The sequence below is a fragment of the Coregonus clupeaformis genome, unplaced genomic scaffold (genome assembly GCF_020615455.1).
Source record: "Coregonus clupeaformis isolate EN_2021a unplaced genomic scaffold, ASM2061545v1 scaf0072, whole genome shotgun sequence".
Classification (NCBI taxonomy): Eukaryota; Metazoa; Chordata; class Actinopteri; order Salmoniformes; family Salmonidae; genus Coregonus; species Coregonus clupeaformis.
This window is the reverse complement of record NW_025533527.1, coordinates 167,406-183,485: the sequence shown is the minus strand read 5'-3', so window position 1 is coordinate 183,485 and position 16,080 is coordinate 167,406. Positions and strand designations below refer to the sequence as shown.

Here is a 16,080-nt window from a genome sequence, read left to right as displayed (position 1 = left end):
AATCAATATTTAAAGCTGTTTAATGAAAGCCCTCCCTCATTTATTGAGTACTTGGCTTTTGGCATACTATATGAAGACTGTGTGGAGAATCAATCAGTCAGCATGACTACCTGTCTGCCAGAGTACCAGCGGCAGCATGGTGGTGTACTGAACTAGGAGGAGCAGGGGATAAGCAGCTTTACTCGTCTAGTCAGCCGAGGACAAGGTTTCTGCGGATGGTGTGGTGGTGTGTGGGTGCGCGTGTGTATGTGCGTGTGTGTGTGTGCCTGGTTTTTGTAAGTGTCTTCTTGTGTGTGAGCTTTACGTGTGCATTTTAGATGGGTATCCTGTTTTCATGATGGACATGTGAACACCTTGTAGTGAAAGATGGATTTGAGACTTACAACCTACACAAAAACCATGGTCACTGTTGTCACATGACAGCCAAGAACACATTCAGCACACATACACAGGATGGGTGACATCATCAAACGATGCCACATGAGACCCTTGCTTTGTCTATTGGTTTACAAGTTGATACTCTTTATATAACATCCCCACACTGGGCATCCCTCTGTCTGTACCGTCTCTTAAGATTACACGGCCTCCCTGAAACTCTCTAGCTTAGCCATCGCATTGAGTAAGGAGCGGGAAAAGTATTCATGCATGGTTCTGCAGTGGTCCTTTAAAGATGGCGTCTCCGTCTCCTCATGCAATCACTACTCTTTCTGATGGTCAGTGAAAACAATATGTACACTTTTTTCAGGATGTATAACATCCTGTGAACATCTGTAATAACAACTCATACTGTAATATCTCATACTGTTATAACTCATACTGTTAACTCATACTGTAATAACTAATACTGTGTATAATAAGTATTTTGTATGTGTTTGTTCCTCTAGGAGACCCTCCAGCAGCTGGTGATGATGCCTCTCCCCAACGTGCTGGTGCTGGGCAGGAACCCTCTCAGTGGTACGTCTTCATCTGACTGACCTGCCAACAATACACACTTTTACACTGGGGATTCAGTGGGGAAATCTTCCATCTTCTCACTGAGAATGTTACTGTCCTGTATTAGAATGCAATGTAGAATCATACATAATGTGAACCCTTTATAACTTCCTTATTATGCAATGCACATCATGTAGGCCTGTTGTTTTACACAGCCCCCTTTTATCTTGAAATCAGTTTTCCTTGCCCTTCTGTGTAGATGTAATTTCCACCAGCTAGAATCGCTCTCTGTTCTATAATAATAATAATAATAATAATATGCCATTTAGCAGACACTTTTATCCAAAGCGACTTACAGTCATGTGTGCATACATTATTACATATGGGTGGTCCTGGGGATCGAACCCACTACCCTGGCGTTACAAGCTCCATGCTCTACCAATTGAGCTACAGAGGACTCTTCGTGGTAAGATATTGCCTTATTGGATAGGCATGTGAAACCAAGATAAAACCAGCCATTGATTGTATTGTGTCAAAATATTTGGATTTAGGAAGCACATTATGCTGGTTTGTTGAATCTTGAATGAGCTACTGTGAAAAATAGCTAGTATCTTTCTCTGGAGTCAAGACCCAGACAACACAGCCACGTCATTTGATACTCCTATGTGCAAAGTATTATCAGACCAACCCAGTCCTGAACCTCAACATGCAGCATTCCAGTATTTTTCCTGTGACCTTTGACCCTAGTGGTGTGCAGCAGCAATAGTAGCTGGAGCCATCTGAAAGTGATTGCCCATGTGGCTTTTAGTATGCAGTCATTAAGGCTCTTTGGGGGATGGGCGCATTATCAGCACTATGGGAATCCAGAATCCACCCCAGACTCTGATTATTAACCCACTCTGTTACTAAACACTACAAAACCCCACTCCTCAGAGCCCACTATCTCATCTGGTTCCCTCTCCCCTTGGGTGCCTCCTACCCCAGACTGTCTGTTGACCTCAGACACAGACCTCAACACTGAATATCACTTCGATTCAGTCTGATCCTGCTTCAAAAGAGAAGCACTTAGACCAGCTAGAACACAATGTGCCCCTGAAGGCTAATCTCCTGTTCAATGAAGACTACAGTCAGGCATTGTCTGTCTTTATAGTGAACCTACTTCTCCTTTGGTTTAACAATCAAGCCTTCATTTGAGAGAAAGGGTATGAGTGTCCGTTTCCTGCCACGTAGAGAGTAGTTTGTACCTACTGTGGTCGTTTAGATGCCAGAGAAGTGTCCCTTTTCAGGAACATCAACTGTAAGGAGACAACTGCTCTTCAATGGCAGGTGGAGGCAGGCCAGACTGACGGTCACCTGCAACAATGTGTGGGGTTGTGGGAAAGTCAGGAAACCTACAGTCACATTTAGAAGCCTGAAGATGGTTAGAAGACCTGGGGAGTGGTGAGAGTAGGGGAAATAGGTGATTATGAAATCAGTTTCAGTGGTGAAAAGTGAAATTAGCAAAAGTCTTGTATTTTCTTTCTTGTCAGAGGAACCATGAGTAGTCCCTGACCCACATAGATATACTGACCCACATTATACTGTAGATATACTGACCCGCATTATAGATATACTGACCCACATTATGGATATACTGACCCACATTATAGATATACTGACCCACAGTATGGATATACTGACCCACATTATAGATATACTGAATAACAATGATTGGGCCAATTGGCATCGACAAAATAGATAGTCAGTGTGATGAAAATGACTATTATGATGATATGAAATGACAGAGTGGCCAGGGCCGCAGGAGAGTGCTACTGTCGTCCACCAGAGGAAACCTCAGAGGCCTTGGGTCCCTGCTCCCCGGAAGAACCCCCCTCACCAGGTTCCTGTGAACAATAGCTGGGCAGGAAGGAGTGCAACTCTGAAGGGTTAGTCACTGTCCATGCGCCCCTGTGAGTTTCCTGTCAGGAAGAAGGGAGTGTAGTGACGGGGGGAAGAAGGAGGGAAGGAGCCACACTAGGTACATACAGCACTATGATAACAGTCTGGGGAGCCAACCCTCTGCTGAGCCAGAGCCGCTGAAGGGAAATGTCCTTCATCTACTTTAAACCATCTCCTCTTCCTCTTGCCCTCTCTCCCTTTCTCTTTATTTCTCTCTCATTCTCTCGCCACATCTTTTTCTTTTTCTTTCTCTCTCTCCCCATCGCTCGCTCTCTCTCTCTCTCTCGCTATCACTTCAGACATGCTTGGTTCAGTCAGCCTCTTTAAATTATTCATTCATTGCCTGCCTGCTCCTTATCTTTAGTGCTCAAGAAGATTTGCCTTTCCAAATCACTATACAGGCTTCTGTGTGTAGGTTCTATGTGTGTATGAATCCTTCTTAAGGCTTTCAGTTAGAAGAAACAGCATTTAGAAGGCATTTGTTACAGCTTGCACTCTGTACTCGGAATAGAAATCTAGAACAGGCTACTCTCTATTTCCCTTTATAGATGTTGATTAGCTTTGATGACGTATTGTGAGGATGGGCCTCAAAAGGTCACACGTTTACATGTAGACTTTTCACTCTTTCTGCGATTGTAGTTGCACTGCTCTCATAACAGACCTACTTCTCTCAATTGATATTCTGAGGCTGTTCCTGTTCTGGCCCGAGGAGGTTGCAAATATAGGCCAGTTACAGTTATTTTTATTACTAATGGTGCTTCAATCTGGGCCAAAAACATCCTGTTAGTTTAGCTGAGATTTGTGTGTGATCCTCTAGATGTCGTGTGTGTGTACATTTTTAAGAAATCCACATGGAATGGGATGAATCTTGTTTTCAAAGAGGATGCCATTATGATTGGTGAAACTGATGTGTCACGATCAGTTGTTGATTAGTTACAGATACATAATAATAATATATTATTATATAAGATATAGCTCAGTTGAAGTGTTGCTAGTGAGTCATAGTGTTTATCATTAGTGGACTTGACACTGTAGCAGTACATTTAACACCAAATGCCTCTTAGAAGAGTATATTCCATTGTATCGGCTACACCCGATAGTTCAACCTTCTAAACCCACTACCTCTGCTGTCACTAGACACCCAACATCTACACCCACATGGAGGAGACGGATGCACCATAGCATACACTAAGAACAAAATCTTGCCATTGATATTATGGCTGTCCATAAAAATGTTTTATCTACTGGTGGGGTTTTACAGTAGTTATAATTGCTGTGTGGCCCTTTTTCTGAATAAACATGCCTGGTTGTCTGAGCCTGTTGTTAGTCATCTGTGTTTATGGCCCAGCGCCGCTCTCTACCCCTGGGGCTGATGAGCTGGCTTAACACACACACACATACACACACACACACACACACACACACACACACACACACACACACACACACACACACACACACACACACACACACACAGAGAGAGAAATAAACCACCTGGCTCATTATTTTACAGTATAATCCTACAGATTATTACCTCAGCCTTGTTGAGCTTCCTAGCATCTGTTTTATCATTTCATCTACGTGTGGCTTGGCATTGGATTACTGCAAAATACAGTACAATCTTTTTGGTTGGGGACATCGCATTATAAGCAAGCATAACCAGTTTACATGTATGTAATAGGGTTACTTGAATGGCTCATCTCATGGCTGTAGTAAGCATCCTATCTGTGTGTCCGGGGGGCAGTTATCGTTTTAGCCTTTTGCAATATGATGCTGCAAAAGCTTATGGGATTTGGTTATGAAATGGATTTGAAACATTTACATTTACATCATATCCAGAGCGACTTACAAATTGGTGCATTCAACTTATGATAGCCAGTGGGACAACCACTTTTTTTTTTTTGGGGGAAGAAAGATTACTTTATACTATTCTAGGTATTCCTTAAAGGGGTAGGGTTTCAAGTGTCTCCGGAAGGTGTTCAGTGACTACGCTGTCCTGGCGTCGTGGGGGAGCTTGTTCCACCATTGGGGTGCCAGAGCAGCGAATAGCTTTAACTGGGCTGAGCGGGAACTGTGCTTCCGTAGAGGTAGGGGAGCTAGCAGGCCAGAGGTGGATGAACGTAGTGCCCTCGTTTGGGTGTAGGGTCTGATCAGAGCCTGAAGCTAAGGAGGTGCCGTTCCCCTCACAGCTCCGTAGGCAAGCACCATGGTCTTGTAGTAAATGCGAGCCTCAAGTGGAAGCCAGTGGAGTGTGCGGAGGAGCGGGGTGACATGAGAGAACTTGGGAAGGTTGAACACCAGACGGGCTGCAGCGTTCTGGATAAGTTGTAGGGGTTTAATGGCACAGGCAGGGAGCCCAGCCAACAGCGAGTTGCAGTAATCCAGACGGGAGATGACAAGTGCCTGGATTAGGACCTGTGCCGCTTTCTGTGTAAGGTAGGGTCATACTCTGCGAATGTTGTAGAGCATGAACCTGCAGGATTGGGTCACCGTTTTGATGTTAGCGGAGAACGACAGGGTGTTGTCCAGGGTCACGCCAAGGTTCTTTGCACTCTGGGAGGAGGACACAATGGAGTTGTCAACCGTGATGGCGAGATCATGGAGCGGGCAGTCCTTCCCCGGGAGGAAGAGCAGCTCCGTCTTGCCAAGGTTCAGCTTGAGGTGGTGATCCAACATCCACACTGATATGTCTGCCAGACATGCAGAGATGCGATTCGCCACCTGGTTATCAGAAGGGGGAAAGGAGAAAATGAATTGTGTGTCGTCTGCGTAGCAATGATAGGAGAGGCCATGTGAGGATATGACAGAGCCAAGTGACTTGGTGTATAGAGAGAATAGGAGAGGGCCTAGAACTGAGCCCTGGTGGACACCAGTGGTGAGAGCACGTGGTGCGGAGACAGATTCTCGCCACGCCACCAGGTAGGAGCGACCTGTCAGGTAGGATGCAATCCAAGAGTGAGCAGCGCCAGAGATGCCCAACTCGGAGAGGGTGGAGAGGAGGATCTGATGGTTCACAGTATCAAAGGCAGCGGATAGGTCTAGAAGGATAAGAGCAGAGGAGAGAGTTAGCTTTAGCAGTGCGGAGAGCCTCCGTGACACAGAGAAGAGCAGTCTCAGTTGAATGACCAGTCTTGAAACCTGACTGGTTTGGATCAAGAAGGTCATTCTGAGAGAGATAGCAGGAGAGTTGGCTAGAGACGGCACGCTCAAGAAAGGGATACTGGTCTGTAGTTGTTGACATCGGAGGGATCGAGTGTAGGTTTTTTGAGGAGGGGTGCAACTCTCGCTCTCTTGAAGACGGAAGGGACATGGCCAGCGGTCAAGGATGAGTTGATGAGCGAGGTGAGGTAAGGGAGAAGGTCTCCGGAAATGGTCTGGAGTAGAGGGGATAGGGTCAAGCGGGCAGGTTGTTGGGCGGCCGGCCGTCACAAGTCGCAAGATTTCATCTGGAGAGAGAGGGGAGAAAGAAGTCAAAGCATAGGGTAGGGCAGTGTGAGCAGGACCAGCGGTGTCATTTGACTTAATAGATGAGGATCGGATGTCGTCAACCTTCTTTTCAAAATGGTTGATGAAGTCATCCACAGAGAGGGAGGAGGAGGAGGATTCAGCAGGGAGGAGAAGGTGGCAAAAAGCTTCCTAGGGTTAGAGGCAGAGGCTTGACATTTAGAATGGTAGAAAGTGGCTTTAGCAGCAGAAACAGAGGAAGAGAATGTAGAGAGGAGGGAGTGAAAAGATGACAAGTCCGCAGGGAGTCTAGTTTTCCTCCATTTCCGCTCGGCCGCTCGGCTGCCCGGAGCCCTCTTCTGTGAGATCGCAATGAGTCGTCAAGCCACGGCGCAGGAGGGGAGGACCGAGCCGGCCGGGAGGATAGGGGACATAGAGAGTCAAAGGATGCAGAAAGGGAGGAGAGGAGGGTTGAGGAGGCAGAATCAGGAGATCAGAGGGAGAAGGATTTAGCAGAGGGAAGAGATGATAGGATGGAAGAAGAGAGAGTAGCGGGAGAGAGAGAGCGAAGGTTGCGACGGCACATTACCATCTGAGTAGGGGCAGAGTGAGTAGTGTTGGAGGAGAGCGAGAGAGAAAAGGATGGTCGGAGACTTGGAGGGGAGTTGCAGTGAGATTAGTAAAATAACAGCATCTAGTAAAGATGAGGTCAAGCGTATTGCCTGCCTTGTGAGTAGGGGGGGACTGTGAGAGGGTGAGGTCAAAAGAGGAAAGGAGTGGAAAGAAGGAGGCAGAGAGAAATGAGTCAAAGGCAGACGTAGGGAGGTTAAAGTCACCCAGAACTGTGAGGGGTGAGCCATCCTCAGGAAAGGAACTTATCAAGGCGTCAAGCTCATTGATGAACTCTCCAAGGGAACCTGGAGGGCGATAAATGATAAGGATGTTAAGCTTGAATGGGCTAGTGACTGTGACAGCATGGAATTCAAATGAGGAGATAGACAGATGGGTCAGGGGAAAAAGAGAAAATGTCAACTTGGGAGAGATGAGGATTCCTGTGACACCGCCGCACTGACCAGATGCTCTCGGGGTATGCGAGAACACATGGTCAGACGAGGAAAGAGCAGTAGGAGTAGCAGTGTTTTCTGTGGTAATCCATGTTTCCGTCAGCGCCAAGAAGTCGAGAGACTGGAGGGTAGCATAGGCTGAGATGAACTCTGCCTTGTTGGCCTCAGAATGGCAGTTCCAGAGGCTGCCGGAAATGAACTAAACATCTGGGAAAGCGAGAGAGCGGGGCCTCCCTCACTTACGTGTCACTGAAACACTCAAATATAACTCTTCCACTTTAGAAATTATAATTGTTTTAAACTACAGCGGTTCAATGTTTCCTAGGAAAAGACTAACTTAGTTTATTCAGCTAGCTAACTTGGTACAGTATTCTTCCGTGAAAACCGTCCAGGGCACCGAATCCTATGACGCCATAGCATGCCAGCCTCCAATAACACGGTTTAGCACCAATACTCGGTTACAACAAACCACCAGTGTGATAACACGCCAAACAGATCAATCGTGTCCGTGTTGTGTAAGGTTTTGGGTTAGTTTTGACAGTTTGAGTGAGTACGTCGTCAACTTATTCAGCCAGTTAATTAGCTAGAATAGTTAGCATACTAGCTAGCCATTGCTCTCTGCCAACGAACAAACCCATCCTCCCACGGCACGAAACACACAGAGAGAGCCAAGCTAACGTTAACTAGTCACCCATGTCCCGAATTCCCTTGAACGACTCTGGTTACCAGAATGTAAAAACAAAACAAAAATAAGTTAAGTGCAAAGCTAGCCACTGAATCGATTCAGCCAGTTCGCGTCTGTCCCAACGGAGAGAAAGTGTCTCCAAATATTACAGCTAGGTCGTTCAAGCTATTGTTTAGTTAGCTATCCAGGTAGCAACAAGCTAGCTACATTTCGAGTACAGTAGCTACTAACTACCTAACGTTAACGCTTCCGATAATGAGGTTAGAAAAACAGCTGAATGGTAGGTAGCTAGCTGGCATAATTACAGGTACTCTTAAGCGTGAAATAACATTGGAAACAACTATCCACAGTTGCTAATAGTTACCAGTAGCTACCCGCTAGCTAGCTAGCTTTATTGGTCCAGGTAGTGGGTTAGCTAGCCTTGTGCTTCACCGGTCTCAGCCGAATACAATACTTACCTACAATAATTACCTACAATAACCTACAATAACTACCTAGATAAACTACCTACAATACCTAACTACAATACCTACCTACAATCTAAATACATGGTTTAAGCTTTACTCAACACCATATAAGAAGCCAAGCTTACCTCCCGCTAGAGAAACACAACCTCACCCGACCATTATCCAGTATCACCGAAACAGCTACAGTCAAATATAAAACTTGTAAAAAGAGTAATCAAATCAATGCTAGTAAATTGTTAACAATGGTAGTAAAACGCTAATTGACAATCTCTTTGTGTCTGCAGAGCAAGGACTGGAGGAGATGAAGAAGCTTTTGTTGCTGTTGCTTGGCTGTGCCGTCCAGGTAAGTCCTACACTCATCACCCCCTTAATCATCTACTGTCAGTAGTCTACCAATACCATAACTCTCCTGTAGGATGAACACTCACTCTACTACCGTTATGAATAGCTCTTACTCACTAGTTCCTGAACATCTATAACCTTCGGCTCTATTGTTCAGACAAGTGTTAACACAGCTATATGAGTAATGTGAGTGAAAGGAGTCATTCTCACTCAGACTAGCATTAGTTCGCTGTTCCCTCTTCCTCAGCAGTTGGCACTGCGACAGGTGGTCTGTCCTGGCTGTCCTGGTAGCAGGTCAGAGAGGGGTCAGAGGGGCTGTCAGATGGCGTGTCTGCTCCATGGGAGGCCCTGTCTGCCCTGACCCGACCCTTGTCTCTATCTCTGCCCTGAGCCTGGCTGGAGTAGTAATGACGATGCCTCATACATAACCAGTGCCCTAGCCAGAGAGATGCTAACCTCACACTGTCATTCTCGTTTACACTGTTCAGGGGTTCTGAACAGGCTACTTCTCAAAGACCCCTCAAAGGGAAATATGTATCTGTCTCATCTGTCTGTGTGAAGTCGGTGTTGATTTGTTTTGTTTTTTCGATCATGATTTGAAGGTGACGATGTTCGATTACAGGTTAAAGGCACATAAAAATAACAGTTCTTGCAAAATGTCTGCATTTTTGAGGCGGGAAAACCTGTCTCCCTTACACTCTCACCAACAGGAAAGAACAAAGTAGCTGCTCACTACACATGGTTACCAGATAATAGTCTAAGAGAATACCTACACATTCCTTCAGACATCGCTTTCCTTAAAGCCAACCAATCCGAACTCAGGCCATTCTCCTGTGACCTCACGAAGACCTCTCCAGACTGTCATCCTAACCCCAAACTGCCTCTTTTTGTTTGCAGTGTGAGAAGAAAGAGGAGTACATCGAGAGGATCCAGACCCTAGACTTTGACACAAAAGCTGCCATAGCATCTCACATCCAAGAGGTATGAGTGAAAAAAAACGAAAAACACATTTTTGTGAGGGCAAAACATAAACCCTGGGACCTCTTGTGTCTCTTTTGGGCCAGCTTGTTGTGTAACAGCTCAGACACACCGGTAGGATTGTCAATCATTTGCCTGCCGACAGTACTTAGCATCTCTGAACAGAGTATCGGCAGTCAAGCTCTGTTGTGTTCACACAGAAAAAACCTTGGAAATCGTCAGACATTCAGCCTTGTAGCTCAGTGGGCCTCTTGTAGCTCAGTTGGTAGAGCATGGCGCTTGCAACGCCAGGGTTGTGGGTTCGATTCCCACGGGGGGCCAGTATGAAAAATGTATGCACTCACTAACTGTAAGTCGCTCTGGATAAGAGCGTCTGCTAAATGACTAAAATGTAAATGTAAAATGTTGTTAAAATACTCCAAACCAGAAGGTGACAGTAGCGTTGTTTGGCAATGCATGTCCGTGTGTGTTGCTTATGGTCTAGATTCCAAGCTAGCTGCGCTAATGTTGATATTTTGAAGAAAGCTCTTGTTGATACTAGCCAGATGGCCACAGCTAGATAACTACCTAGCAAGATGAAGAAGAAACTATTTAATTAATTCTCCATAGTCCCATATTGCCAGTGCCAGCCCATAGCCAAATGTTTAGCTAGCTAGCACAACATAGCTAGCTAGCTAAGGACACTGCACTAACTTGGCAGCTAACACAGGCAGCTGTTTCATGGAAACTAGCTAATCCATTGTGATTTAATTATAATGTCAACACTAGCTACAGTGGTTAGCTAGCTTGGAGGAAGTATTTAGTGTTGTGTGCATTGCGTCTGTGCACTTAGCTAACTATCATCCTATAGCCTACATTGCATATGAAGTGTGACTGGCTCATCCGTGGATGTACGGAGAAAATACCCTCTTTTTCCTTTTTTGTAATTTTATTGGCTCACCCACGTGCGGGTTCGTGCTCTCTGATTGGCTCAAAGTCAAGTTGTTGGTCACTGACGAGCATTGCAATTCTACAAGTAGAAACGGTAGGGTCGTCGCTACCGGGTCTGCATGCAGCAGGTACTGCTTTTGTTCTAGCAAGAGAAGGAACGTCCTCCCACTGTACCTATCAGCAGTCTTTCGGCAGTGAGATTCTCTGTGTTTCATGCTTAAAGACACTTGAGTTAATGTAGGACAGATCTGTGAGTTCATTAGCCAAATTTACATCACTGTCCTTCACAGCTGTTTAAGTTAAAGTAGTTGGCTGCCCATTGCTGTCAACACACCTGGGTCTCTGTGTATTGGCTGGCAGAGTGAGATGACTCTGATATGCTGTTGTTTTGAAGGTGACCCACAACCAGGAGAATGTTGTGGACCTGCAGTGGCTGGAGGGGGGCGAGCTGCCCCCAGAGGACCTGGACTCCTTCTCCAGGAACATGGCCTTCCATCTCAAACGCCTGTTGGACGAGAGAGACGACCAGCTGGAGGTACATGTCTGAAACGGGGCACATTGGTGCCTTTTTAACTCAACCCACGAGACATAAAATGTTGTGGGAAATGTGTTAACAATCTATATAGAGTCTGGATGGTATCTGTCTGTGCATTTTATATGGCGTCAATGTGTGTGTGTCTGAGTGTGTGGTTGGTGTGTGTGTGAGTTGAACCCAGAGCAGTCTGATTAAGCATGGCCCACCCATACAGCTGCCATGGCCTGGTAGAGCAGCAATCCCAGCATTCTATTGGCCAGGGGCGCGGACAGGGATGGGGTGATGATGATCTCCACTGGAGGCCAGACACACTTCATTAAAAGCCCATTTCCTTGCATGGCCACTGGGTTATAAACGTAGGACGAGAGAGGAGGGTCGTGGGGTGAACTATAATGACGATGATGGGAATACGTCGTTTGATTTCCTCTCCCTTTCACAGACCATTTAAACCCAATGCCTTTTCCCACTCTTATCTCCGAACCCAGCTCAATTCAGTTGTTGCGTGCCGATACTTGAGCCTTAACTGCATTAGGCCAATTAGTACTGGGCTTTTCATTATGTTTGGGGTTTCCATTTAAGTGACTGATCCCGGTGTCTAAGTGCTGCTGCATCTCCTCTGTGGCCCGTCCAAATCAGAGTCATCTCCCTAAGCTCACACCTCCCAGACTGAGCAGACAGAACAGCAGGGCAGCCTGACAACATAGTCTGCAAACCACACCCTCAGTATCCTCAATCTTCAATACCCTGCCTGACAACTGCTTTGACCCTCATTGTGATCAATGATCAAACACGGTTCAAAGCAATTTGTGAGAGCCTTGCTTTCACCCATCCAAATCTGTTAGATGACTCGGGCTGATGATTTCAAGTAAGGAATGCATGATACATATCTCAAGTATACACTTGGTGTATAAAACATACATATTGAGTTGCACCCCCTTTTGCCCTCAGAACAGCCTCAATTCGCTGGGGCATGGACTCTACAAGGTGTCGAAAGCGTTCCACAGGGATGCTGGCCCATGTTGACTCCAATACTTCCCACAGTTGTGTCAAGTTGGCTGGATGTCCTTTGGGTGGTGGACCATTCTTGATACACATGGGAAACTTTTGAGCATGAAAAACCCAGCAGTGTTGCAGTTCTTAACACACCTGGCTCCTACTACCATACCCTGTTCAAAGGCACTTAAATATTTTGTCTTGCCCATTTACCCTCTGAATGGCACACATACACAATCCATGTCTCAAATGTCTCAAGGCTTAAGAATCCTTCTTTAACTTCTTTCAACCCCTTTATCTACACTGATTGAAGTGGATTTAACAAGTGAGATCAATAAGGGATCATAGCTTTCACCTGGATTCACCTGGTCAGTCTATGTCATGGAAAGAGCAGGTGTTTCTAATGTTTTGTACACTCAGTGTATATGATGTGTGTAGGATACATGATAAGAGCCCTGGTTTGTGAGTTTTGTCTAAGTGTTGTGGTGTTGTGTCCTTCCAGACCATCGTGGAGCTGACCCAGGAGAGGGACTGTGGACAGTACTCTCCCCAGCCGTTCTGTGCCCAGTCACCCAACGACTCGCCCAGCATGCGCCGCACAGAGAGCCGGCAGCACCTGTCTGTGGAGCTGGCCGACGCCAAGGCCAAGATCAGACGTCTGCGCCAGGAGCTGTAAGTAACCCCGTTGGCCTTTCACTAGCTCTGTACGCACCCCATTTGCCCTTCTGAGTAAGTCTGTAAGTGGTAGATTGCAAACAGTCTGTTGAATCTCTTAATATACCATTGGTTCTCACAAGTTCTATAAGCTTCCTACAGATATCCTATAAGCACTGTGGGTCTCCCATGTGCTGTCTAGCAGAGTGTCTAAATTTGACACTCTGCATTCATCTGCTGCTGTCCCACGACTGTCTAGTGATGAAAAAACAAACCAGAACTGTGTGCCCATTGGAGCTGGGAGCCGTGACTCCGCTCTCTGTCGGTCTTTTGAGGAGTATCCCATTCTCCAGTTAATAGAGCACTCTGACCGGAGAGAACAGCAAAAGCAGGACACTAATTGCAGAACTAAAAGTCATTCCATGTCAGGGGTTAAAGAAGAAAACATTTCCTGTAGCCTCTCAATAGGACGCAAGTGGTTCTACATTACTGTTTTGGTGTGATAGTGCTAGACCTTTTTGCAGTGTCATAATTAACTTCCTCTTCAGAGGCCATTAACCTTGGCAGAGACAAAGGCCAGTGGTCAGTTTATCAAAGGGAGGGGTTGTTATGAGAAGCTTTCTCTGTTTTAGGGGGAAGTGTTTTAGAATGCACAAACTAAGCTGCTGACTCTGTGGATTCTCTTCATCAAGTCCATCATGAGATTGAAATGGTTTGTCCATTAACGCTGTCGGCATTCGAAACGGTTCTGAGGTATCTGGCTTTTTACGATGATCATAATTCCAGAAGATATCAGTGAAGCTGCAAGTGCTGTACCCAACAACAAAACAATCTAAATGCACTGGGCTTGTCTGATGCTTTAAGCACACTGTTTGATGAAATAATTAGGACAAATGACTCAAGGGAGCCAGACCTCAAGATAACCAGAAGAAAAAAACTGTGTTAGATCCTCCCGGTGCTGCTGACCTTCGCAGATTCTGCCGTTACACTGAAGTTGCTGGTGATAGGCTACACCAGGGGTCGGCAACCTTTTTCATGTGGAATGCCAATTTACAATTGATCTTACCATTTCTTTCGATCTGCGTGCCAGTTATGATTTTCATATGCACAATTTCGTGGAACAGTTTAATTTCAATTATAATAACGTCTTCGTATCTCCAAATCATTGTCATGTGGTTAATCTAAATTCTATCTAAATGAAAATTATTCTAATCTAAAAGTTACTTCTATTGGCATATAGGTAAAAATAGCCTACATGAAGCCAACAAATAAAAATCAGAGCATGACATTTCGGTGGTTGTCGAAAGGGAGAGAGCTGGAAAGATTTTTTAAACACATTGAGGAACTATTGTCATTCTCAAAACAGACTTTGTTTACTTGCTGTTTGAGGTGAAGAAAAACATACTCTGAGAAGCTCCACAGCTGAATAGCCTAGTGGTGGTGAGTTAAGACAGTCAGAAATACTATCAGACATCCCCACATTGGCGCAGTTATACATTTGGCCTACTTCTATGCGTGTTTAGGTGCGCGTCCTTACTCAACATAGACAGGAGAGCTCCAAACAAAATACAATTAATACATTGACAAAACTTGTATAATGGAATGATATAAACCAAAACTTGTTTCTCACAAGTGTGGCATAGGTTGTAAGCCTTGCAAACAACGTGTCCACTCCGACAATGAGAACAGTAAACGACTGTAATAGTAATATAATGAATGCATTAACAGAAATTACTGTAACCAAACAAACATTGTATATTAGAAATTATGGGGATTAACGGTAAATGTACTAATGTATGTAATGGGGAATTGATAGGTACTAAGGACAGACAATTCACACAATGAAATTATCAAACAATGAATGTGCACAAATTGGAGGAGAGAGCGCATTCTGGAGATAGATGCGCCTTGTGCATCTTAGCCACACTCCCCTTCTTCTTAGAATGTGTGATCCCCGCGGCCTCCAATGGATTAGTCCACAGACAGGCGCCAAACAGACAGGTGTCTCATGTGCCATGATTTTTTAAAAATATATTTGCGACCGCTCTACTAAATCTCAGTCGACCAACAGCCTTTTGACCAAACAATCGACCAGTTGACTAAATGGGGTCAGCCCTAGAAGCTGCAGACTGCTTCTCTGCAGGAGTGCATATACTGTAGTCTCGTGTGGCCATAAATAACCACATACTGCTCCAGTCACCCAGGCCAGTCCTGATGGCGACTCAGATGTCTGGGGATTTGGCCCAGATCAGATGATTCCATGCTGGGGCATTATAGACATTCTTTATGGGTCTTTGATATAAGAGCACTAAATTCCACTTATTTTTCTCCGATTTCTGGTCATTGTTCACTCTGGAGCACCAACACTAGAGGAAAGGGGATCGTTCTCTGTTAAAGGCACGCTATGGAACCCAATAAATAGAGATCCACTGTGTTCTACTGTCTTTACTGATTGCCTGGGAAGGAACTCCTGAGGGCACACTAAAGTGACCGGCAGAATATCTTTAGAAAATATGCTTTTTACTTAAGTACGAAACCTGGTGTTAAGAGGAATGCAGGAATAGATTGTGTAGAAATAGATTATGAAATAGCCCCTAAAGACCCAATCTCCAGTATGGTGCATTGTCTAATGTGAATGGTAGACTGTAAAATGTGGGTAGACCATGGTGCCACGGTTGTTAGTGACTCAGAGCTGCTGCAGGCTCAGTGCTGTCACCCACACAGGTTCACAGTGGATGAGCAGCTTTGTGTTGAGACTAGTCTGTCATCTACTCTCTTTAGTAGGGTTCAAATGAAACTGGGGGAAAAACGGAAAGATGTTGAAAAGTTGTTTTACAGCTGAGGCGTGGCTGAATGTCTGATGACATGATCTATTGTGGGATGAGATTAAAGGACTCCAGACACACAAGGTACACACTGGGAATGTGTGTGTGTGTGTGCATACCCTGTGCTCACCAAAAGCAGCTGTAGCAACAGCTGCAGAACGTGAGTTTTATTCCACAGTCAAAGCTAGCTGCTCCAGCCTCTGATTTCAACATACACATCATAGGAAGTGTGGAACAGAACAGCGATAAGAATTCCCACCGGCAAATAGCAGACCCAGTAGAGATCACTAAT

General features: G+C 45.3%; 1 protein-coding gene across 5 annotated transcripts in view; it reads left to right on the top strand.

The window, feature by feature from the left end:
- Window positions 1-16,080, top strand: part of LOC121553629 (girdin) — an 80,776-nt gene that overhangs the window by 32,943 nt on the left and 31,753 nt on the right. For all 5 annotated transcript variants that reach the window (XM_045213018.1, XM_045213017.1, XM_041866888.2 and 2 more), the window contains exons 4-8: window positions 885-954; window positions 8,816-8,874; window positions 9,771-9,854; window positions 11,176-11,316; window positions 12,812-12,981. In XM_045213018.1, the coding sequence (XP_045068953.1) occupies window positions 885-954; window positions 8,816-8,874; window positions 9,771-9,854; window positions 11,176-11,316; window positions 12,812-12,981 (524 nt within the window). The remainder of the gene's footprint in view (window positions 1-884; window positions 955-8,815; window positions 8,875-9,770; window positions 9,855-11,175; window positions 11,317-12,811; window positions 12,982-16,080) is intronic.